This window comes from Phalacrocorax carbo, chromosome 6 (assembly GCF_963921805.1).
Source record: "Phalacrocorax carbo chromosome 6, bPhaCar2.1, whole genome shotgun sequence".
NCBI classification, from domain to species: domain Eukaryota; kingdom Metazoa; phylum Chordata; class Aves; order Suliformes; family Phalacrocoracidae; genus Phalacrocorax; species Phalacrocorax carbo.
In genome coordinates this window covers 19,685,439-19,710,787 of record NC_087518.1, presented here as the reverse complement: position 1 = coordinate 19,710,787, position 25,349 = coordinate 19,685,439, and the positions used below count along the sequence as shown (strand labels likewise).

Here is a 25,349-nt window from a genome sequence, read left to right as displayed (position 1 = left end):
CAGGGCCACTGCTCTGGATGTGTAATGACAGGCCACATATGCATTTCCTAATGCTGATGGAAAGTACTGAAAAAAGTCTGCCTGTGCTTTGGGGGTCTGGCTTGAGCTGTCCAAGAGTTCTCTTTCTGCTTGTAGTAGCTTTAATGGACTGGTCAGTGCTGAGAGGCTCCTGGAGAAGTATTAATAGTCTCTGTTCGTGTGCTACCTTTCCTCTAAGGCTTCCATAATACTTTGCAAAAAATCAACATTAAATTATTTCAAAGTGGGAGGTCAGCAGGGCCATTCAGACTCGGGAAGATGATTTACCTGTGATCACACAGGCAGGTTGGTACTGTGCTTGTCGCAAAGGGGGAATATGGACCCAGTCCCCTCTCTCAGCCATAAGTGCCAGACAATTGCTCCCCATCTGTGCCTAAAGCTTAATTAAGATCGCACACTGTCGTAGGTAGAGTGCAGGTGCGGAACTGAAATAGCGCTTTGTGTCGACAGTAAAGTGCACAGGCAGCGCTGTGCAGGGAGCTGTTCCTGTAATAACAGATGGGTCTGGAGCTTGGCCATGTATTTGTGAGCATGTGCCTGTGTGCAGGGGGAAAGGGCTGGGACAGCAGGGACTAAAGCCCTCAAATATTGGGAAAGAACTGAAGAAGGAGAGGACAAGGCAAGTAGGGATGCAAGTGTCTGTGCAGATTTGTGTGATGGTATTTGGGTAGATCAGAGTGATTACTTCTGGGGATGCTGGCTCCCTCTGGCCCAGCTCTGGCTTTCACACCGTGGGTGCTTCCCTGCACCCTGGGGTGCGATGGGGACCTGGGGACCAAGTTCTTTGCTATTGCTGGGACAGCTCTCCTACAATATTAGTGTACATAGGCAGAGTTTGTTGGCTATTAGGATTGCAGATTATCCTCCTGTCTCTTCTTTGGCCCTATGGAGACCAGAAATTCACAGCCCATATACCTGCTTCTGCAAAGCCTGTATGTCTGGCTCTGCCTGGGAAAAGAACAGGCTACCCTTTGATCTCTGTCCCAACCCTGTAATACATCTAGTGAGTTAGTCACTATACTAGTCATATGGATCAGCTATATCTAGCAAAGGGCATTTTCCCTTGCCTCAGTCCTTGTTTCATGTTGAGGACCACCCTTCCAAGAGCTGAAGCTGATCTGGCCTGGCTGATACCAGGGAGAGGACTGGATAGCCCATGAGTCACTGCTGCATTATTCAGGGCTGATGGAGGAGAATTTACCGTTGTTAACCCCCCAAAATGCTGATCAAGCAAGTTGTGGCTGGTTTGGGAGGCAGGGTGCCGGGCAAGGTTGGCAGGAGACGGTGCAGCCGGGAGCAGCTTCCACCTGCAGCCAAGTGAGTGCCTGCAAGTTGGAAATCTCATAGGGTCTGTGAAAGGTGGACCCATGGGATGCTTACCTTCTGCTCCCCACTGAGGAAGAGTCCATGTCTGGTCCTTCCCACGATGTCAGCAGGCAGACATGTGCCTTGCTTGTTTGTCACAGCCACAGCTAAATGAGCAGCTGACTGAGAAGGCTGGTGCGGGGGGACACACACATGACAATTTACTGCTCTGCTAAGAGGTCCCCACTGCATTTTCTTTTTAATTTGAAGGGCTCCTCAGTAGGCTGCAGGGGCTGGGATGTGACAGCTGCACCTGCATGGCACTGGGAGGCTGAGTTCTAGCAAATCCTGCATGGAAATAGCCTGGAGTAGGGGGCTGCAGCAGCAGGCTGGGTTTAGCAGGCGCATCTGACTGATGACTGCAGTTTTTCTCTGCCATAATCACATATTTTGGAGGTCGTGAATATGAGGAATGTGGAGGAACAGGAAAGGGTGGGACACAGTACAGAAGGATGCATTTGAAGCCCCCCATCGCCACAGGTTGCTGTTGTACATCACTACTAACCTTTACCTCCTGCTCTGATGTTCCATGGCAGGGTGCAGCCGCTCATTGCCCTGCTCTTGTCAGCAATCAAATCAGGACCTGGGAACTCAGAATTCCTCAAATCTGCTCTTGCAATTCCTGTCTGAGCACTCTAGTACTGTCTGTCTGGCCTTTCATCAAAAAATGTGTGCCTTACTATGCTCAAGATCTGGGCTCTGTTTTTCCCCCTCACCTCAATCCTGAGCTGTATTTTCTTTTTTCCTGAAGTTCTAGGTTTGGGCACCTGATCAAAAGTGCCCAGGTTTGACAGACGCCTGGAGATTTTAGGGACTGTTTTGAATAGCACCCTGGTGAAGAATCTACCAACGGCATTTCCTAATTGTCGCCGTAATTGTAGTTTGAACCCAAGACACTTGGATATAAAAAGCATTAACTTCTGGGAAAGAACAAATGAATTTGAGGTTTTTAGCTTACAAGAGTAGAAACGAAAGTAGGACAAATCTTCAGATGTATAACGGTGCACAGCAGCACGAGGCAGAAGTGCCTGTTCTTCATTAATTCTGGGTCTCTCCACCAAGAACAATGTTTTAAATTGCAGCAAGGGCTTTTCAGTTTAGGCACCAAAAAGTTTTCAAGCAGGGTCATAAGCACCAGAGCATTTTGGCTTGGCAGGCACAGGAATGTCCATCACTGGATGTCTTTATGAACAGGTCAGAGGAGCGTATGTGGAATGAGATAACTCTGATGATTATTTTAGAAGTAACACATCCGTGATACTACTTTCTGTTGTGGGTACCTGAGCAGCCTGGGACTACGTGAGCTGGTGGGATCCCTCCTAGCCCTGTTCTCTGTGATGCTGCAGGGGTTTCTAAATCTTTTAGAGGAGTCTCTCAGTTCAGATATTGGATCTCTGGAGGCTGCCTTCAGAAGAGACATCCAGTGGGATCTCTGTGGGTGCATATCTCTCCTGTTCCTGTGCCCTTCCAAGACTGTGCTGAAAACTAAAACCTGGGCTGGGTTTCTTACCCGGAGTGTTTGGTGCTGATGCTGCAGCTCGAGTCTTGCTGGTGGGGCTTTGGAGGTGGGACTAAGTTGAAAACCTCAGCTGATAGGACTTTACAAGAGGGTCACCTCTTTATTAAAATCTTGAGGTATGTGGTATATTTTTGTTAGTCTGTGGACCCCACTGGCTCAGGGAGCAGGAAGCACTAGCAGGAGAAAAGATGAGTCTGGAAATGCGTGGAAGAAAGCTTGTCTACAAGTGTATTCTCTGTATCCTGTGGGGACAAGAAGCTTAATGAGCCTATATCACAACAGAGAGGACTTCACATTGGACATGTAATGACTTTCTAGCAGGCTGACTAGGAAAACACTGGAGGACACCAGCCAGGGGCTCTCTACCACCAGTGGGCAAGAGCAGGGCTTTTGAAAGAACAGGTTAGATGGATCCTGCATGAGCCAGAGGGTTGGGTTGGACAAGTGGCTCTCTTCCAGCCTTGCTTCCAACGAGTCTGTGCATTTACAGAAATTATTCCAATGCTTGAGATTAGGGAAAAAAGCTTGTAAAAATTAATCCCTGAAGATCAGAGAAAGCCCCAAAACCTACATCAGAAGTTAAATCAAGAGAATTGCAAAGTTGCTATTTCTAGAAGTTCAATTTCTTTAAAATAGATCATTACTCTGCAAAAAACTGTAGGGGTAACTGTTGACAGTGCTGACTTATGCTGGCCTAGATTTCAATCGCTCTAGCTCTAATAAGAGATTTAGTTTAATTCCATGTCAGTGGAGTTATCCCAAATTTCCATTGCTGCAGCTGACAGCTGAATTTGGCCAGTGGTAGCCATCAATAAGAAGACAGTGCAAGGTAACTGTTAGTCTTGTATAGTTAGAAGGAAGGCCTGTAAAATATGTCTGTGAGCTTTAGTGTTACAGGTGGCACAGTACAGCCTTTTTCCACAGACCTTCCTACAAGAAGCAGCAGCTTTTCTGGCACAGGTCTAAGCTGTTTTGGGAAAGAGGCCTTAGTTACTTATTTAAAGTCAAGTCTCTGAGGATCTGTGAGTCTTGCATTGCTCAGTGCAGAGCAAGAAAGGGAGCTGTGTATGCCTGGGGTACGCTTGCAGGGAACAGGGAGCAGCTTTTGCCTGGCTGCAGCAGCCCTGCCCTGGACACTGCTGCTGTCGGTGTGCTTCAGCAAAAGAGGCTGGGTGAAATGCTTTCCATCTTCTGTTATAGCAGTGGTGGTCCCTTCCTCATCCTCCTCGTTTCTGGAGAAACTGTGTCCAGTGAGATCCCACCTTGGGTCTGTATTAGCTTTTGTGGACATGTAGACTTGGAGCACAATAAAGGAAAAAAGTTTTAAACTGTCCAGCAACTCCAAGAAAGGCAGAACTGCAGCCACACAGAGTCCAGGGGTGATCTGAGCAGCAGAGAAGTTTCTTGCTTTATCTTTCCCTAACCATCCTCATTATCTTCTCCCATTCATCTCATTCATGTGCTCTCTGAAGGCATCAGTCCCAGCACAAAACCTCCCTCCCTACCTGGACTTCCTGCTCCATTCCTACTCTCAGAACCCTCCTTCAGTGTCCCCCTCCTCCTAACCCCTGCACTTGTCCTGGTGGGTCTAGTGTGATGCTTCAGCAGAGCATGTGCCTGTCTGCCTGAGAGTGCACTTTAACTTCCTTCTGTTAAACTGATGATCCATTCCAAAGTTTATTTTAATCCTTGCTTATAGGTAAACCAGTGGGAAATTGAGTTCTGTTGAACTCTGATATAAATCAAGCATGTATTTCTGGAAGAGCTTCACATGGAAGGATTTGTGCCGCTGTATCAATGCACCTTTTGATCTGACCTATCACTTGCTTCAGTACAGCATAATTTCATTCTTTTAGGGAGCCTGAGGTAAACTTGGTATGATCCATCATGCAAAGGCACTGATTCTGGTAGAAATAGTATAAAGCTGAAATATAGTGGAATAGTACACCTTGATCTGTGACAGCATCCCTCCTATGATGCAGCTAGGGTATTCTAGGTGCAATACTTCCTAGGGTATTCTAGGAGCAATTTTAATTATGCTGATTTGAAGTACAGCTGTTGTGTATAGACATGACTTAATCAAACTGGTTAAACTCTCCTGCATATATCCTGAAGGAAAGCAGTTGATGTACCTTTTAAAAATACTGTGTTTTCCTTAGTAAAGGTTTTGTTATGTCACATATAACCAAGAGAGCAGCCAGAGTCAAAGATCAGGTTGGGGATGTTTTTGTTTCTGTTTTACTGTAGAAGTATATATTTTTAGAGATCATGTGATCTCTGAATGCATTTGGGCATTTGTCTGAGATGCTGTAGCTGTTCTCTCCTTCTCATATGTTAGCATAGGAGGCTCTGGTGGGTTTGTGCCCTGACCTGGCAGCAAGACCCACACCATCCAAGAGGCTGTGAGTATGCAGATGAGTGTCTGGGCAGAGTTCCCATCCTGGTTGAGACCTTACATTTTCAACTATGCAGTGATTTATTTTTACAGCACTTTATCGGAAAGGAGAAGACTGAGTTTGAAGTATACTCTCTGCAGATACCCAGGCAGGTCTGTCGCTCTGAGAGCTCTCCATACGAGGGTTTGGGCTGCTGAAGACTAGAAGCAGCTTTCCAGGCCAGGAGAGGTTTTCTATAATCCAGGCTAACCGTGCATAGCCCTTTATCCCTGTCTAGTTGCTAAATTATGCATAGCAGTTTCAGGTCTGCTTCGGGGCTGGCAGGCCTGAAGTCTCAGCTGTAGAGGTTCATGATCCTGGGTTGAGTGAGCAGAAGTCCAGCCAGTGCCACAGAGGATGGGAGATGTGGGTGCCAGTGCTGGACAGGGCAGGATGGGGAGTGCTAGAGCAGCTCCCCCTCTCCATCCCTGATGGAGTGGGCTGCCTTCCTTTCATCCCCCACATCCTCTCTGGTACTGCTGCCTTTTAGCAGGCTCTTTAGTGACGGAGAGATACCTTAGTTCTATGGTTTGTTTGCTTCAATTATAGCTGACTGTCCCTGAGGAACAGCTAAACTGCACATATCTCTGTCCTGCTTCTGCAGGAGTGCTGTGAAGAGGTGCTCGGAGGGTCCTCGCTTTTTATTAGGTAGGCGGAAGGAAAGAGTGCAGCAGGGAAATGGCACTGTACGAGGACAGAGGGAGACGGGGTTAGTAAATGTCAAGCTGTTTGCCTTATGCGTGCACTTGAGCACATCCACAGGCTGCAGGAGCAGTGGCTCTCACTGGGGACAAGGCAGAGGTTGAGGTAAGGGGCAGGTAAGGCTCTGGGAGCTGGCTGCCTGCACTGCTCCCGAGGGGAAGCATCACGATGGGTGCCTGGACTTGGGGCTGGCCTCAGAGTTGTGTCCTCAGGGCTTCTGGTGTCCATGGTACCAGCTCTGGGGGTTGGCATGGGGTAGATTTGCAAAGCCCTCGCTGGACTGCAGCACCACTGCTCACCTGCAGCTGCTTCCCTTTGCCTTCCCCCCTCCTGACTCCTCGACAGGGAAAACCAAGATCTAGCACTTTTCTGGCTGATGGCTGCTTTGCTAGAAGGCCATCGCCGTGCCCTCTGCTGGTCCCCATCCCCCTCATCCCTGCAGCAGTGTGTGATCTGCTCTGTACAATGTGGTACAGGCAGCAACAATTGTCCTGGTGAGCTGTCAGCAAGGCTGCTATCACTCTTATCACTGCCTGCTTGATTATCCCTGACGCTGTGCCGAGGCTGACATCCTCCTAATGTAATATAGACACCATGATGATTACCATCATTGCAAGAACTATAAGCACCAGACGATGAAATTTAACAACAGTAGGTGCAGCAGGGACGAGGGGTGAGATGGGAATTGTGCTGTCTCTGCTCTCTGCCTGTGGCCCTGAGCAGTCTCCATCTTCCAGCAGGATCTCTGGGATTTTGCACTCCTTTTCCTCCCTGTTACCCAGCCACAGTGCTTGGCCTGGACCATCTCAAGGTGCTCTTGCTGGTCATTTATGTTACTGGGCAATTTTTCTCTAGGCTCCCTCTTCATCAGAGCTGTACCTCTATGTACCCAAGGCACAAGCAAGTCTGCTCGAGTGTTCCCTCTGTTCCTCTTCAGTGATACCCTGAGCCATGGGGAAACGGCAGGACCCCACTGTAGGTGGGATGAGACTCAAAATGGGCCAGACCACCACTTGTCTGGTGGAGACCAACAAATCCTGAATCTCCAGGAGAAGCACTGAGTGTCTGAGCAAGTGGCATCTCAAAGGGCAAGTATCCTGCTGCAGCGTTTGTTGTACCAACTAATTGCCTTTGCAGAGACCGTACCTGGGTCACTGTATGAAGGTGATCACCACAGGCTTGGCTGTGGGAGCTTGAAGTATCCCCCTGAACAGAGACCTTTGCTGCCCCCCTCCCCCCCCAGTAATGCCAGGTGGGAAAAACCTTTTGTTTTTCTGGTGTGTGGTGTGGCCTTTGTAAGGCATGACATGGCACAGTCCCCTCTCGAGGGTGTGAGGGCTTATCTCAGGTGTGCATGACTGTCATGCCTGTAGAGGTGTGGTTTGTGTTTGGCCTGCCTCACCTGGATGCCTACTTTGTACCAGTAGGCATGCCTACTTTGAGGTGCAATGCTCTGGGAGCAGGAAGGGAGCCCGCTCTGTTGCTGCGTGTAGTACTTTGCTCTTTTGCAAGTATGCCAGGTCTGCACTGTGATTAAACGCCAGTGTTTGGACTGCAGCTGTCCAAACCAGCTGTACTGGATTCATGCGGGGGGCAGGAGGGAATTCTGGAAGATGGCTGTTACCCAGACCAGATGCCTTTGCAGCAGGAGCATGAGAACTGCAACCTCTCCCAGTGGGGCTGCAGGGCTTGGCCCTGAGCAAACCCCAGCTGGAGTTTGAGCTGTGGGTATGGCCTGTGTCCTGGCCCAGTGGGGCTGAGAGGCTGCTGGGGTTACCAGCTGCCATGTTAGGGTTCAGCTTTTTGATTGTTGTTTTTAAGTGGGGTGGAGGGGTAGTATTGGCATGGAGATGATGCTGTGCAAGCACAGTAGTGCTGCCTCTCTGGTATCTTGAATTTTGGAGAATGGCTGCTTCTTGGGGGATGTAAAATGGAGCTGAGAGGAGAGGGAAGGAGAAGGCCTCTCTTTTGGATTACATGTGTACCCCACCATCCCAGCCCTCCGGTCGGTGTCCCCCCTCGTCCTGGGTAAAAAGGCCAGAAACTGGCCCTGCCACTGTGCATAGGATGCCAGCACCTGTGGAAAACAGCAAGGCTTTCTAGTGGTGCCCTGAGACACATGTGCTAATGGCGCTATGCAGTGAGCTCCCCTAAAGTTTGTTATTTTCTTTCATGTTTTATCATCAGATACCTTGACCCATAGGAAGGTGCTGGGATCTCTTGTGGCAGCTCATCAAGTAGTGATTTCTGCACTCATGGGAGGATTTCTACACCTTCTCTTCCTTCTCTGACTGCCCAGTTTCATGGTGCTGGGTGTGCTCACGGGGGATTGGGGAGTGGCAAATACTTTCTCTGAACCCTTGGCAGCTCCCTGGATATAAGCACAGAGGGAATTAATAGCAGAGATGAGCATCATTTGGTGTGTATTAGGAGCAAGGCAAACAAGTGAATTTTAGAGAATGAATATCCTGAGGCAATACGAGATCTGCCTTTTCAGTTATACAGTTGCTGCTGTGAGCACGTATTGGCAATTGGTTGTGTTACCAGCTCTGCTTTTTAGTAAGGCTACTTAGCACTTCTGTGCAGGTTTAGATCATCTTCTCAGCTGTTCATAATTGCACTATGCTTAGAACTATTTGGGATTAGTTTTCATGTTTCAGGGTGTCTTGAGCTGTTTGATTTCCCCCCCCCCCCCACTTGCCACCATTATATATATATTTTTTAATTTCAACTTGATACTTTGTGTTGTTCCCCCCCAACTCGTGCCACTTACTAGTTCACTCTCAGCATCCACTGCTGGACTCTTCTTTCCACTGCCATGCCTAGATCTTCTGGCGACTGAATCCAGCTTCAGCCTTTCCCAGACTTTTTACTGTGATTTGCAGTTTATAATTTGATCTTGATTCCCTGTCCTCTGAATACAGCAGCTTCCTCCTCTGTGCTGCCTTAGGGCTAACACCTCCTTAGGTAATTCAGGGGCTCTGTGCAGCCCCTCTCCTGTCCGGTAACTTCAAGTTTGCCAACCATGCTGAGCAGGGCTAACGCAGGGGCATTACTTCTTGTTTCAGCATGGCTAGAGCATTGCAGGATTGGGCTTCACTCTCATGTTCCTGCATTGCCACCCACTTGCCCTGCCTGCAGGGAGGATATGTGCAGACTGCAAGGGGATGGGGTGTGTTCACGAAGGAGTTGCAAAAGTAAAACCCAGTCTACCAAGAGCATGCAACCTACACCCCCCTTCTCTCTGAGGTGTCAGTATGGCTGTGTGTGGGTGTACCTACATGGAATCAGAAGCAGTGGTTTCTTGACTCCGAGGCACTGCTGTTACAAATTTCAAACCCAGGTCTCGGAGCACCAGATCACAGGAGAATTTCAAAGAGAATGGCTTTCTAATGTGGACAAAACTAAGGGCTTTTGCCATCAGTGAGGAACATTTGGGATGTCTTTGGCCAGAAATTTCGCCCTCTGGATTTTTCCTTGAGCTGAATCAATATGGGACATGTCACCTTAGATAAGTAAAACCAGCCAAGTTCTGAATAACCCAAAGCAAAATGCTACAATGGAGAGCACGAAGCTATCTTAATTGCCTGGAGCACTACCATTCATTCTTGTGCTTGTATGGTCACTGTTAATTCATGCTGGATTGTTCTAATTAACACTGATGAACTGTTCAGCCAAGAAGACTGCAGAGCTCTGCAGCTGCTGAGAGAACTGGAGGAACATCTTCTGGCTTCTCTTTCTGTTTCTTCCCCCTTTGTGGACAGGCACTGTTTCTGTCCATTACCAATAGGAGCCAGTTTTCAGTTTCATAATAGGAAAAGACTAATGTCAGGATGCCCTCCTTACCCAAAGATTTCTCCTTGAAGATTGCTCCTCTTTGCTTTCCTAATTGTCGCTGCTCAGCTGGGGGTAGCGTGTGCCTTCCAAACACAATAATTTGTTATGCTGTTACTTACCAAAGGGGGAGAAAGTATAATATTCCTTTGTGTTGAGCTTTCCTTGCTTTAACCCTTTCTGTACTGACGTGGGGCATTTTTCTCTAACATGGGATATTTTGCTATTGGCAATGCATGCTTTTTGGACTGAAGCTCAGGGTGTGAGGGAGCTCTAATGTGAAGAACACCTAGAAATCATTTCTGCTGGAGTCTGAGGTTGCCTCTAAAATGTGTTCTCTTACTAAAGCATTCTCTCTGCAGTGACTGCACTCTTGTAACGATCACCTACAATAAGATAGGAGTTGTCGAATTGATGTGAAGTATGGGTGATTTGGGGACCAAAATGATTCGGGTGAAACCCTTGGAACTGGATCGGTTGAAAACTTAATGCTTGGAGTTACCCTTCCTTGAAGACTGGCAGGTCTGGAGCCTGCAAGAGCAGAGCCTTGAGGAGGGTGTTGGAGCCATGCTCCATGTGTTTCTTAGGGTCTGAGGAGTTGAATGAGGATTGCAGATGTTTGGCTTGCTGCGTCTCTGCTCTTGGGTTATGGGTTGTGCTCTTACAGGTCAGTAACCAGGAAAATTCACATAAATGCTGTTTTCTCCAAAAACTTGAAAAATGAGCAGGTCTGAGCCTTTTGTGTGCCACCCCACTGATAGAGTGGGGTGGGTTACCATCCTGACAGCCAGGGCAGGTTACCTGAATCCCTTGGGGCTTTTTAGGGGGGGAAAAAATCCAGTTTCCTGGAGTAGACTAGGAGGGAGTAATGGTGTATGTGGACAAAAAGCTCCTGGCAGAGGCATGCTGTCAGGAATGTCCTAGTGGCATGGAAGAAAGGAGGAGCTCTGGCAGAGCAGGGACCCCAGTGAGAGCTGCAGAAAGCAAAGTTGAAGCCTGAATATTAACTGCGTAGTTCTGGAGGGACCTTGCAATGCCAAAAGAGCAGCCTTTGCTTAGTCTCTAAGCATACTCCTGTGGCTTCAACCTTATAAAATGCTTTGTTTAACCATGAAAGGAAAGGGGAGGCTGTGGTGGGGGCCTGCTCATCTCTTGAATTCATTACTAGCTGCCTTTCAACAAGTCACTTCCTGCTCCAGCTCATTAACGTCTGGAAAAGAAAAAGGGTGGAATAAGTAGTTTCCCAACATATCAGGAAGGTCTCATCCTGTTCTTGAGTGATGTGCTGTTGCCTGGATCCTGTGCACCTGCCTGTACCTTTACTTTTGCTGGTTCCACCAAGAGAAAAAATTGTGGTGGTATCAGCCTGGTGGGTGTCACTAGCCAAGCTCTTCTCCTTATTCTTGCCTTCATGCTGGCAGCACAGGGTGAAATGTGGGTGTTTGAGGTATGTGTTTGTCTTATGGAAGCTGGTTGTTTACTGTTTGTGTTTGGGTGCCGCTCTGAGACCCAGGGCAGAGGCAGGTAGATGTTTTGTGAGGAATGGTTGGTGTACCACCTGGTTGCTTCTTTTGTCATAATGGTCCACTCTGCAACAAACCAGCAGTTACAGGCAGAGTATTTCACCTCTAATGAAGCTTCAGCAAAGAGGGGTTTTTGTCCCATGAGAAGCAATGATTCAGCTCCCAAGGATCATGTAAGGTTGGATAGGTGCCAGACATGCTTAGCATGGAAATCTCAGTTAAGCTTGGAGTCAGCTACCTCCTTGGGGATGTCCAGCTCTCCTTGTAGGGTTTTCTGCTGCCAGGTATCTTCATGTCTGGAACTGCAGGTATTTGCAAGTAGCCCGAGGATTCAGAGAGAAACAGAATCCTGTTTGCTGTGTGGTTTTCTTTATGTGTCTTAAAAGAAGTTAAGGCATGAGGATATTTTTTTTTCTAATCCCAGATGATTGTAAAAAGCTCTTCTCTTTTTCCCTGCGTTGTTTGCACCTCAGTTTGCAGACAGGTTGAGTTAACAAGTCAGAAAATGATCTGAGGACAACTGAGGGGTTGGTGGTTGCAAAGTCTTGTGGGGGGACTGAGCCCTTCTTATTGGGGTAGTACTGATGCCAACAACATTTGCCTTGAGGTTGGCATTGTCCTCTGCAGTTGTGTGATGTGGCTTGGAAGGGCAGGCCCACAGGCCGCAGCTGCAGGCTTTGGGTGCAAACATTCAAATCCAGGTAATTGCATCTGGCCCTCAGGATAATCCCAGTGTCTTTCCCCACAGTCCCCACTACAGCCTGGCCAAGTTCTGGACTGGTTGTAGAAATCCTGATTTTCTGAGGGTACCACTTTATTATGGCTTGCTTAGAGGTGAGGTTTTATCCAACTTCGTCATCCCCTTGCTCCCATTCCTGGTACCTACTGCTGCCTGTGCCTGGGGCTGCCCTGCCTACACCTGTGCTGCCAAGCTTCGCACCTAACAAACCTGCAGGCAGTGCACAGTGAGCTTGGGCAGTCAGGCAGTTGGTCTTGTATTTGCAAAACCCAGCAAGTGGCCTTGGGAAGGGGGTGTATGAGTGATTAGTGGACTTCAGGGGTGTGTTTGGGTGAGGGGGAGCACAGTAGGAAGCATGGTGGTTCTGCCTGTGCTGCTGGTTTGGATTCTCAGAGGTGGGGGGGTGTAGGCAGTGTGGTGGGCAACTCAGCTTTTGAGCTAGAGGGTGGGATGCTCATAGCCTGCAAGCATGAAGGCAGGCAGCTATAAAGACAATGGTGTGGGCAGTAGATCAAATGCATTTTTTTTCTGGTTGAAAAGCCTTTCTTCCCTTGTTCCCCTTACTTCCAAAGCTGATAATGTTACCTAATCCAGGTTGCTAAAATTCTTCTGTGTTAGCAGATCAGCTTTTCTGTGAGAAGACTGCTGTACTTTCTCTCTAATATTGACTGTCTTTCTCTTGTTTCCCTCCTTAGATCTACAATGAGAATAGAAACCTGTTTGAAGTCAAAGAGAATGTGCCAAGGAAGTTGGTGGAGAAGGTCGCAGGGGACATTGAGAGCCTCTTGGCCAAGAAAGTCCGTGCTTTAAAGGTAAGGTGATGGGCCTGCGTGCTGATCCTGTCTGATTTGTTCAATTTAAAGAAGAGGGTTGATGCTGGTGTAGCATTATGATCTCAGCTTCAAAGTAATTTCTATGGTTGCGTGGCCTTTTCTGGGAACTGCATCCTGCAGTTGCACAGATTCATATGGAGTATGTCGGTTGTGAGGTGAGGACATATCATGTGAGGATCTACTATAGGTATCTTCTTGCTTTCTATCTCCTTCTCTCCAACTGAAAGTGCTGCCACAAGAATGCAAGAGACTGCAAAAGCCTGGCAGCAAATTTGACCTAGTCATCTAACCGGGGGTGTGGTGAGCGGGAACAAAGGCACTGCGGTTTCCCTCCATAGCTCATGGAAGTGTTTAAGGCAAGTAGGGCTTTTTTCCTGTTTAGGAGAGGGTGCCCTGAAATGCTGGTACTGCCACTTGATTCCTATGATTTACTCTGTGTGTCAGTTGCCCTGCGTACATTTCCAATCTATTGTCCTATTTTATAGCACTCCTTTTAAAACATTCATTTTATCTGTAGTGGAGTGAGGTAACCTGCTCATGGTGCTCAGCTGGCGGTGGCTGTAACAAGGTGGCAGTGGACATGCTCTCTCTGCTGCAGAGGGGTATGGGAGCCATGTAAGAGTTTCACTTCCAGAAGCTCTAGTGTCCTCTCAAATACCTGACTGTAGTGAGCAGGATGTTGTGCAATGGACATCTGGCAGTATGGCCAACTGGGCATCTTGCACCTTGATTAACTAGAAGTGCTTTGTGGGATGATAGCTAAGGGGAAGGCTCAGAGCGGGTAGCATTGCTGTTGTGCCTGCATAGGGACTATAGCCAAAAAGACTTGATCACCCTTCAAACTGATTGGCAGGAAAGGGAGCACAGGAAGAAGTACCGTGGTGAGGGAAGAGGTGTTGCAATAATTGAGGTCTAACTAAGACAGTGAGAGTTTGGGAGCTACCTATCCCCATAGTTGGGTAAGAAGTAGCAGCTCAGAGAAGGTATGCAGAAGGAATCGCAAGACACCCACGTAGGCCAGGGGAGTCTCAAGACCTGATAGGATTTGAGTCAAGTGCAGTTGAAGGCCAGCTTGACTGATGGGATAGCATAGGGTTGTCCACAGTAACTGATATAGTAACTGTAGGGATTTAGGTGAAGACGACTGTTCTGTATTCAGTTCTTGAGTTTATGAGGTAAAGATCAAGCCTACCTGGGACTCACACAAAGTGTTTTAGCTTGAACGGAAGTAGCTGAAGTGGGACTAAATAGGTCGACATTGTCATCACCGCATCTGGGTTTGCAGAAGTGAAGAACAGGGAGGCCAGTTGTTTGTTTAACATGAGCTTACATGTTTGCATAGTTTGTGTGCATGCATGAGCATGTATCATCTATTAAATGTTCCAAAAGTGTGAACCATCTGTAGATGCTGGAAGAAGACATGGGTCACAGAAGTTAGTTGCATACTTGATACGCACCTGGACAGCATGTGGCTCCGGTGGGATGGGCAGGGTAATGCCATGTAACCCAGTGTTAAGACTGTGCTGGGTGGTTTCCACTGTGCTGTTCAAATTTCAGCTGATCAGCCACTGTGTTTTTTTTCTTACCTTTTGCTCTGACTCTCACAGACTTGCAGAGACTTTGTGCACCTTCTGGTGCTAGGCCAAGGGTAGGACTGGTGCCTGTCGTACAAATAACCTTGCTCATCTTCCAATTTTACTTCCTTTTTGTTGGGTTTTTTGGGCAGAACTGTTTGGTGTGCTCTTAAGGGCTCACTTGATGCTGGACCTCGATGCAGAGGAGTGACTCTGGCAGCACTGGTTAGATAATGAGCACTTGGTGCTCTTCTGTTGTAGTGGAAACAATGATCCATTGACCTGAATCATTCCCTTCAAGAGGACTCCTTCAAGCAAGGTCGCAGAATGGAGCAGTCTCTTACATCCAGCTTGCATGTAAATTCTTGGCATCTGGGACTGGTGGTAGTGACAAAAAAAAATATGGAAATGGAGAAGTTGATGGGGAGGAGGAGAAATTGGATCTTCTGAGTTTCTTCCACATTGTGCTAAGCAACCTTGAAGCAGTGGGCCTCCCACAGCTGCTTCCACTCTCCAGCCTGTGTCGTCTTCTGTCTCAATTCTACCCTTAGTTGAATCGTCTCTCCTGGAGCCATTTCCTCCCCTTCTCTCATGACTCACGAGAATGATGATGACGACTTGAAATATATTTTTAGCATCTGAGTCAGGTGGGACTCCATGTATCAGCAAGGGCAGGTGAGGAGGGAGACATGGATCCTCTCCTTGAAATATGAATTGCTGTGTCACTTGTACTCACTCTGCTGGAAAGATGCCTCCCTGTCTCCTTTGCTGCAGGAGAGAGAAGGGATATTGCCTGTGCTTTGGTGAGGCTTTGTAGGAAGATGCCGGCTAGCCTTTGGACACACGTGATGGATGCATGCATAAAGAGTGCTGTTCTGATTAGGTGGTGATTCAGCCCAACTACCAAAGAGCCTGTTTTCCTTTGTTTCTAAGTGAAAATATTAATGTGTCTTTATTAAAGTTACTGCGTGCAGAGCACTTATCATTAATACATATTTTCTTACCCTTGTGTGTTGCATTTCTAAGAAGCAGAAATCAAGCACAAGGAAACCAAACTTGGCTGTCTGGCCCTGACAGCCATGGTGCAGTGCTGTGGCACAGGTCTGGCACTGGCAGGACACTCTGATTTCACACATGCTTTTCAGAGGAGTGGCAGAGCCAGGGGTGTGTAGCAAAGAGGGTAATTGCTTCCTAAAATAAGTCATCTAGAAGGGGCTGCTTATTTGGATGCTGTCCCTCCCTTTTTGTTCCAGACTTTCATATGTGATGACAGTCTCATCATGGGACAGAAAAATTTCTAGGAAGATCTCTTTGCACTCCCCAACTGTTCCAGCTGGCACTAGAGAAGAGCATCTACAGCTGGCTTCTAGAGGACTTTTACCCCATGTCCCATTCAGCAGCCTCTATTTGACCTGGAATTTTATCACTGCTAATTGCCCTTTTCCCCAGCATCCTCCAATGTCCTTTCTCCATGATGATTTGATTGCTTCAAACCTGCCCTCACAGTCTCCTGTGGGCTCTATAGTTCCAGATGGCTTTTATTCCCAAGTTTTAGCAGGAGGGGAGGTAGAAGAGATGGTCTTCAATACCAAAAGTACAGCTAGTCTCCTCCTTTGAAATGGAAGGAAAAGATACTGCTAATGTGGAGTAACTCCTGAAGGAGGTGACATTAAATTAATGCAGTGTACTGCATTGCAGGGAAGTTCCAGGGATTCGCTACAGGTGAGGTGTAAGGAAACAGTAGGTATGTTCCTGGCTGGGTAGAAGTTTAAGGGCTGCTCTTGTCCACACTCATGAGCTTGCCCTTCTTAGGGCAAAGAAAGACATCTTCCTTCATGTGTGGAAAGGATCAAGGTGGCAGGGTTTCCAAATGACTACAAATCCCCACTGTGTTTTCCTTGTATTGGGAATCATAGCTGGCTGGCTGGTGGATTGACATAATCTGAGACCAGAATTCAACAGGTTAGTTGTTTGCCAAGTAGATTCTTTTGCCACTTTTTTTTACTTAAATTTCCTACCTCTTCTTCCATCTCTTGGTGTGTTTGGACCCCTCCTTGCCTTTGTGTGTGCTCAGAGAGATGTATACCTACAGGCTAGGGCTCCTTTGGTGAGCTTGTTTAGGGGACCAGCCGTTGGAGTTTGCCGTTGGAACACTGAGTGAGCCAAGGCAAAGCCATCACCTGGGGGTGAGCATGGGGCAGCTGCTGACTTTGGATTCCCAAACCCAAGGGGCATTTTTCTTTGTCCCTTTCTTTTCTTCTGTGTGTAGCCTGTCTAGGATTCCCCACTTCATGGGTAGTGGTGAGACCTTCCCTTCCTCTAAAGCCTCAGTGGCTGGTTCTGGTGAGGTTGGTGAAGATGGACTGGTTCTCTGTAGAAAGGAAATGATGCAGCAAAGATAAAAGGCGCTGGAAAGAGCCTCCCTTGCCACCTCCATATGCCTAGAACACAAGGGCATCTCTTCTTCCCTTCCCTGTGCTGTTTGCCATTCCCACTTCTTGCTCTTCCTGCGGAGCTGGGCTGCTCCTTCCTGCCACACCACATCCCTAGATGCCCCAACCATTTCTGCTGCTCATGGCCACCATGTTGATTTCAGCAGCCCAGCCCCACTTCTCACCTGTGCTGGCAATGCCAAACAGTGTGGATCAAAGTGAGACGGTGGCAGGGGGGGAAGTTGGAGGCCTGCTGAGGTGACAAAAGGCTTTGGAAAGCATCAGTGCAAGCGGCTGAGGGGTTGCTGCATCGTTTCTGCTGCACAAGCCCAGTGCCTCAGGAAATTGTTCTATTGCCACAAAAGCATCTCTGCAGGAAAAAGGGCGGGGGAGGAACAAGAGGAGGTCATTGCTTGTGGTGCAGGATCTACGAGGGTACTCCCCCTCTCCTTCAGGTCTTACGTGAACACCCCAGATCTGTTTCTTTTATTATACTAGGTGAAGTGACTGAGCAATGCCTCTGAGTGTTTCCTTTCCTGAAGCTCTGCAGACTGGGGGAGAAGGAAGTTGTGATTTGATGGAGGAGGAGGCTGAGAGAAGTTTTAGATCCTAGGCTATGTTGTAGGCTTGTTTCTACTCTTTATACAGTTCTTGTAAAGGCTGCTTTTGGATGCTGACTGCTTCATCCTTCCCATATTTAACTACAGATAACTTGCATTGCCTCCTGTGAGCGGCACATCTCACAGATTACTGAGTGGGTTATGCCCTGAAGTGAGCTATTTATGCACTGTGACCAGCCTAAAGACTGCTGTCTGTGCCAGTGGTCTTCCCCCATCTCTAAAAAGAGACCTCCCTATCCGTAAAACATGGTACAAATGTCTTGGGCTCTGGCATTGCCCCCATGGGATGCTGGTGGCATGGTTGGACTGATGTTTTTTCCAAAGAGCTGTTTTACTTTTGCTATTGTACATCACCAGAAAAATCTTTTGGCTTAAGGTGAAGTTTGTCATATTTCTGATGGACCTGAGCTGTGTGCAGTAAGTGTTGAATTCGATGCATTGAGCAGAAGTGTAGCAAAGTGGTATTTCATGTCTTTGAGAATTTGTATGTGTGTGTTTATTTTATATAGATGTGTGTATATGTAATAGGTTTGGTGCACCTTGCATGAGTCTGGTGATGAAAGAACTAACAGCACTTAGCAGTAGTTAAGAGAAAAGTGTGTGGGTTTTATTTCTGTTGTGGAATTTTACTGCATATTTTTGTTGCTATGTATTTAGCTCCAGTATGAGATGAGCATCTGGGAGAAGGGAGGAGTTTGGTAGGAGGGTTCAAGGCTCCTGTTTCTTCAGCTAAGGTGTAGGAGCTCACAATAGATTTCACTGAAGGCTTTCAGATTTTCCTCTAACAAGAATATGAGAACTTACACTTGGCATTAGACATCTTATTTTGGCAGAAAAATGAATACAAAAGACACAACTTTGGGGATTTTCTGTGTTTTGAAAGCATACTTCAGGAACGTCTGACTGGGTTTCTTATGGCTACATAGCCTGGATGAAGATGGCTTTAGGAGTTCAGGGCGTTCTCATCTTCCTTTGCCTCAGATCTTAAGGGAAGGTAGCTGGAAGAACTGGGATTTGGTGCATGGTAAAGATGGTTGATCTGGAGATGAGTAAGGCTGGGGTTTTCTTACTGCCTTAAGCAAATTTCTCAGTTTTGTCTCTGATTTCCAGCGCCCACCCTTGGTTTTGGGTTGTTCTACTTACTGGCATTTTTTTCCTTGCATATTTCTTCTGATGTGATAGTGCAGATAGTACTTGGCCATGCTTTAGGATCCTCTGATGGATGGCAAGGTGGGAGTTGCATTACCACAAAGTACTTACCAAGCAGCTTCTCTGGGGTGAGAGCTGGTCAGCAGGGGCATTGCGGGAGGTAAGAGCTTCAGCTGGTTGTGCTTTTAGTCCCGGTTGAATGCTCACTGCATTACAGTTCAGCTGGGACAAGTTCCAAGCTCCATTTACGTCTGGCACAAGCATATATCAAGAGTGCAGAAAGGATTTAATTGGACAGGTTTATCCCTTTAACAATTCTGATAGCCCTGAGATTTCCCTTGCAGGTATGTGGTGAACAGAGTCTTTATCATCAGTTCTTCTGCTCCCTGATATGGACAACAACAGGCTTCACTTGTCTAAAGATCTGCAAAAATTGGCATGCAGCAAAGCATCTCTCAGCCCAGTTCAGAGCATCTCCCCACTCCCTCGTCTCTTGGTGGCAGAGGCGCTGACCTCTGTTGCAGCGTAGGCTGATAGGAAATCAGTAGTGTGGGCACGGTAGCTTTCTCTTCCCTCCTTCGCTGTTGGGGTTGTTACTGTCCTCTGCTCTTGGTGGCATGTGGTCTTCAGGGTAGGCAGCAAAGGTGGTCAGCATTCAGCAGGAGCAGCCCTGGGGGTCATACAGGATTTCTCCTCTGCTGGTGGCAGTGCAAGGTCCCATTGCTGTCTTGCTGCCCTGCTGAAGCAAGTTCTTCCAGGCTCTTGTTGGCTAAGTCATTGGTGTGTTTAACTGGAGGGGTCCCAGGACAGGAGAGAGCGACCCTCCTGAGCTGCAGCGCAACAGGGGTTCGGGTTGGGTGGCAGCATGGGGTGCCACGCATGAGTGCAGCCCCGGTGGGTTTTCCTGCTGCAGTGCAATATGGCCCTGCCAGGAGGTGATGCCAGAAGGCCACCAGTTGTCACACTCTGGCCTGCTGGGTCCCAGACCAGTGTCCAAGTTAAGGGACACGTTATCTGCCTCACCTAAACAGCAAAATGGGGGAGGAAAGAAGGAACAAGCAAAGTTCAGGTGATCTCAGATGCAGCATGTGGTTTGGGTGGGACGTGGGGCTCCACTGCTCCATGCATGCCCGCCCCATTCCAGCTGCACAGACATGGACAGGAGCTCTTGCATTCGCAGAGGAAGGACCACAACCAACATCAGCCTTGCACGTGCTGAAGTACAAAACATTTAAAGGTACAATCTCTGTGCTTTCTTAATTTATAGTGAACAAATCCATCCCTCTTCCCACTTCTTTGCTAATTGCTGGTTGGTGGCTTTTGTTTTTAATCCTATTTTTAATTTGTTCCTAATCAAATCCTGGCTGACTGTCCCCTTGTATGTATTTATTTATTAATTTTTGTGTGTGTGTACGTGCGTGTGCCTTCTCCTGCCTCACGATTGTTCTTGTGTTGGACCTGCTCCAGTAATCCAATTTGAATCCAATCTCCCAGGTCTGGAATTCTAATTTACAGATTGCAGAGGGGAGCTGAACAATGCATGCACACCAGGATGGGGGTTTATTGTCTAATCTAATCAGGGACAATCAGATGTTTGTAACAAGTCTATCAAAACTGTATTGGGCCAGTTTACCAAGCAATGTAACCAGCTTTCTTAATAGCGCTAACACAATTTAAGGCTTCCTGCGCTTTCATGCAGATTACGTTGAACGTTTCTCTTTCTTCTCCCATGAATGCTTGGCAGCAGCCCAGCCCAATGGGCTTTACAACTTTGTAAGCTGCTTGGTGTGCTCTGCGGCTGTGGAGGTTTGCAAGGGTATGGGGGCTCCTGCTGCTGCTTCCCCCAGCACCACTGTATGCTGGAGGTTGGAGGGCCTCTGGGACAATCCCTGTTTGAGGGCATGCCTGCAAGTTATGGACTCAGTATCACAAATGCATCTGGAGTCACAGATGGGGGAGTGAAAAGCAATGGTCCTGGCCTGTTAAAACATTCAGTAAGTCTCCATAGCAAGTCTCTAGCCCTGTACGCATGCTGTCAGCCTTCAGGCACCATGGCCTTGTCTGGCTGTTGGTAAAGAACAAGTGAAGAATCCTTTGTCGTCTCTTGCCCTTGGCAGGTTAAGGCTGTTGTTTCTGAGCATTTGCTTTAAGAAGTTTGGATGGTTGCAGTTCAGAGAAGAGGCCTCTTTGGGGCTTTTGGGGGATGCCCTCCCAGAGCCTGGAGCAAAAGAGGAAGCAAAGCAAGCAGATGTCTCTTAGTATAGCTTTCCAACCCAGAGTGGAGTTCTCTTACTTTTCTTGTGCAAATAGTTTATTGACTTTCCCCTTCCTGAAAAGTGAAATATCCCTCTGGTCCCTTACCCTGGCAGCTAGCTGTCAGCCAGAAGGTAAACTTACGCTGGTTTTTATGCTCCAAGTCTGTACCACTTAGCTCTGTACCTGGTGCTTTTGTACAGGTATTTATTTTATGCTTATGGATTCCTCCCTGCATCTTCCCTTTGGCAGGTGCTATGTGCTGCATTCATCCCCAAGGCAGGCATGTCTAAGGGAACTGCAGCGTGCTGCTGGTCCCTGCATTGTGTCGGAGCTGAGGTTTGTGGTCTCAGGTCATACAGCAGCGCTGGGAACTTTAGCTGGGCTTTTAGCCTGAGCAAAGCTTGCCCTCGTGCCTGCACTCTGAGGGCTGCTGGGCTGGCTTGCACACACAGGGAGGAAGGCTGAACTCCCTATAATAGGAACTAACCTTTCTTTGAGAGTTTAATTGCTGTGCATGTCTCCCTAGGGTATAAAGAACCTAGAGACCTCTGAGACCAAGTGGAGAGAGAGATGAATTGTGCTTAAAGGGTGTTTTACTTCCCTTCCTAAAACTGTGTTGTGTATTTGTTAGCAGTTTGCATGTTGTTTTTCAGTTTTTCCTGGTTTCTCCAGCTCAGGAGCAGCACTGTTAGCAGAGGTGAAGGTAACTAAAGCCATTAGTGTTGGCAAAGGATTTGCAGCAGTTGTACTTCTTGGCTGTCTCAAAGCTTGGATCATCAGCTTGGTCCTTACCCTCTCAACCTGCTGAGGTCTGGCAGGGCTGTCTTATTCTGTGCACTAAGGGGGTGTGTTTGGGTATGGTTGAAAGCGTAAAAGAAGATGGATAGGACTTACTGGTCATCTATATAGATATAAAAATGGTGAGTGATGCAATAGAGGAGGGGATGTCCAAGGGAATTAGCACTAGGGAAGAGAATTGCCATTTAATTCTTTATAAAACAACCTTTAAACATTGTTGGGAGGAAGTGTTTCTAATGAGAGCAAAGTAAAAGAAACTGTGTCACTGAGAAAGGGATTTATTTGCATTTCCTTTGTTAGTTTTGGTGTGTATTTCCATGGCAGTTTGGTAGCTGGAGGTGCTTCTGTCCTATGGGTTCATAATCTGTGCATGGTGGGAGAGGATGAGGGAAGGATCTTTATTTGCCCGGGTTGCCTGTGGTTTTGCAGGGAGTGTGTACCTCTGCGCTTATGGATCTATTCTTAGTCCCTGGGAGTTTGTCCCCTGTGCTCTTTGCTGCTGTACATCCTTGAAGAGTTCTCTGAAGCCCACGGTCCTAGGCCGGAAAGACTTCCAAAAATTTATCCTCTTGTTTCATGGTTTTCCCCTGAATGTTTGAAATGCATCATCTGAGATCGAAGGCTCTTATACTGAATGGGAATAATTGACCTGGGAAGAAAAAATGAATTATTTTGAATTCAATTCAGGTAGAAGGATTATTTTTTTAAAGGGTTTCATCCTCTAGTTGAACTAAAAATCAATTATTTGTATAGCTCTGTTTATGGACAAGTGGTGAAGTTAAAGACTAATGATTGAGGGGGTGGAGGCTTGGTCCTGCAGGTTAATGGACTTGGATGAAGCTTTTTTGTCTCAAAAGCTTTCTTCAGTTCCTGCCCTCTTTTCCTAAAGAAAGTGGATTTGGCAAGTCTCACTTCTGCAGCCCACGAAACACAAATCAGCTTTGGTACAGTTCACCTCAGTAGGTCTCCACACGAGAGTCTTGTGACTTGAATAGCAGGGATAGCTGCAGGTGAAGAGCACGAGGCTTGCGTGAAGATGGCTTGCATAATAAGCATTTAGCTTGGCTCTGGGTGAGTGGTGCTGTGCTGTTATACATGAGCTGGCGTGCTCTCTGTCTTGTAGTATGGTGTCTAGCAGGGACCATGCTTTCTGTTTGATGTAGCTTTGCTTTGCATCCACTGCAGCTTTAATGGCATGAGCCTGAAACCCATCAGCATCCAGCCCTACCCCATAGCAAGTAGCTATTATACATTTCCAGAGCAGCTGATGTCCATTAAATGTTTGAGTGACACTACAACAATGTGTGAAATCTATGATAAGGATCTAGCAAATCTTAATAAAAAAAAAGTGACAAGAATGTAAATTGCACATACAATTGTGATAAAGAGTCAGAGATAACATTAAAGAGATTGTATCTATTTAATGCAAGTTTAGTGCCAAAGCCCGTGATCTGCTCTTTAAAGGGGAGTTGTTGGGAGCTTGTGATAATCCAGCAGACAGTGCTCAAATCATCCTGGTCCTCTGGACCGGCCATCCCTGCAGCTAGCATGCTGCATGGAAGCTGTCTGCTTGCAGAGGATTAACGAAAACCTTTCCTGCAGCTATATTTTTCCAAGGAATGTTATTTTTACTAAAGTGCCCCTCTGCCTACTGGCCTCAAAATGCAATTAAAAAGCAGCTTAATACAGCCATGTGATGAGAAATCTGTCAGCGTTCACAGGCAGGATCTGAAGTGAAAGCAAGATGAAATGGATGCGAGCAAAAATATTTAACCATGTGCCTGCCTGCCTGGTGGTGCTTTTGGAGCAGCCGGCTGAACTGGGATGTGCAGGGCTGGAACTGGGTTAGCTGGGGGAGCTGGCAGCAGGAGCAGCTCTGTGGGAGCAGACCTGGGCTACAGCAGTGCTTGTTGAGGGCATGGGAGCTCACCCGTAACCCAGCCTGGGCTTTGCATGTCTCTGCTTTCCTGTGCTTGCCAGAGTTCCCACTTTTCTGGCCTGGTGTTTCTGCTTTATGTCCTTGCTTTCTGTCCCTCCTCTGCTGTTGCAGATATTCCTGAAAGCAGCTGAGGAACATGGCAGGTAAAAGCTGTTGGAAGTAGCCTTGCAGGTTTGATGGAAGTGGCAACTCTAGTTTTCTCTGTGCAGTGCAGGGCTGCCAGCTGTAGGTCGGTATTTGTGCCTGCCAAAATGTCTTCCCAAAACTTTAAACATAATAATGGGAATTAAAGCTAACTTCAAATGGTGGGTGGGTTTTTTTTTTCCCTGCAGGCATGAAAATAAATTCCTTTAAGTAAAGCTGGTCATTTAGCAAGTGGGGGATTATAAAGGCTGGGACTAAACCACCCTTCCAGATGGGGATGCTAGCACAGGGCTCCCATGAGCATCAGCAGTGCTGCCTGTCTGTGGCTGATCAGCACTGCAAAACAAACGGGCTGTCTTTGACCATCCTGTGTTTGCCTCTTGTATGGCACTACTGTAAGAGGTGTGAGCTGAAATCCCACCTCAGCTCTACACAAAGGGCTGCTGTAGCAACAAGAACTTTATTGGAGTTGTGCTGGGAGCAGTGTTTCATGTTGCATGCCGGTAGATGGCACAGCTTTTATATCAGCTAATTATATAGGGAGAAAATGCCGGTCCGTGCTGTTCCTGTTGCTAATCTTAGCCATGCCACGCTCTCCACTCACACAATGAAGATGTCTCTGCTGATGTGCCTGTAATTGAGGAAGTTGGATAAGGTTATGGCAGAAGATGGGAAGCTCTGCAACAGTGGGGGGCAGTGGGAAACCATGATGGGGAAGAGGAGGTAAGCAACTGTGCTCTTGGATGAGCATGGAAGCAAACGAGCAAACTTCAAGGTGGCGGAATTTTGGCTTCCCATGTGCATCCCAGTGAGTGATGATTTCCCTTAGGATAGATATATTTGACAGCCCTGGCTTTACGCATGGGGAAACTGAGGCCTGGAGAGATCATATTTTGATACACCCAGGAACAAAAGCCGTGCTTCCTAATTAATTTCTGGGACTTCAGCTGCAAGGTGTCCTTCATGCATGGTTACTACAATAACATCACCCTGGAGCTCAAAGCTCCTTCTCTCTGCTCTGCTTGGGTTTGGTACTATTGTTCCTGGGCCAGTTTAGGCTTTGAATGTGAAATTTTTTAGCAGAAAATGTGACATGCACCCCTCTGAAAGAGTTCAGCCTTAAATCTTCTCCTTGCATGATGCTGCTCAGGTGTTTCCTACCTCCCCTAAGCCAAAGCAGTGCTCTGGCCCGTTATAGCTTGGCAAGTGGATCTTGCTGGATGGTAGCCACTGGAGCTCAGAGGGTTGCTCAAGTTCAGCAAGACAGCCATGAAACAGAGGGAGACTGCTTGTCCCTCCGTACCCCTGTCCCGGGAGATACGTAGAGACCCCAGAGTTAGAAACGAACTTTCTTCCTACCTTCTGCCTGCTGAGGAACTCTTCACAGCTGAAATTGATTCTTGCAAGTGGATGGAAAGGATATATCCCAAATCTTGAGGGCCTGGAGT

At 47.4% G+C, this 25,349-nt stretch overlaps 1 protein-coding gene across 4 annotated transcripts in view; it reads left to right on the top strand.

The window, feature by feature from the left end:
* Positions 1-25,349, top strand: part of CACNA2D2 (calcium voltage-gated channel auxiliary subunit alpha2delta 2) — a 236,274-nt gene that overhangs the window by 73,731 nt on the left and 137,194 nt on the right. For all 4 annotated transcript variants that reach the window (XM_064454072.1, XM_064454071.1, XM_064454069.1 and 1 more), the window contains exon 3: positions 12,852-12,968. In XM_064454072.1, coding sequence (XP_064310142.1) covers positions 12,852-12,968 — 117 coding nt within the window. The remainder of the gene's footprint in view (positions 1-12,851; positions 12,969-25,349) is intronic.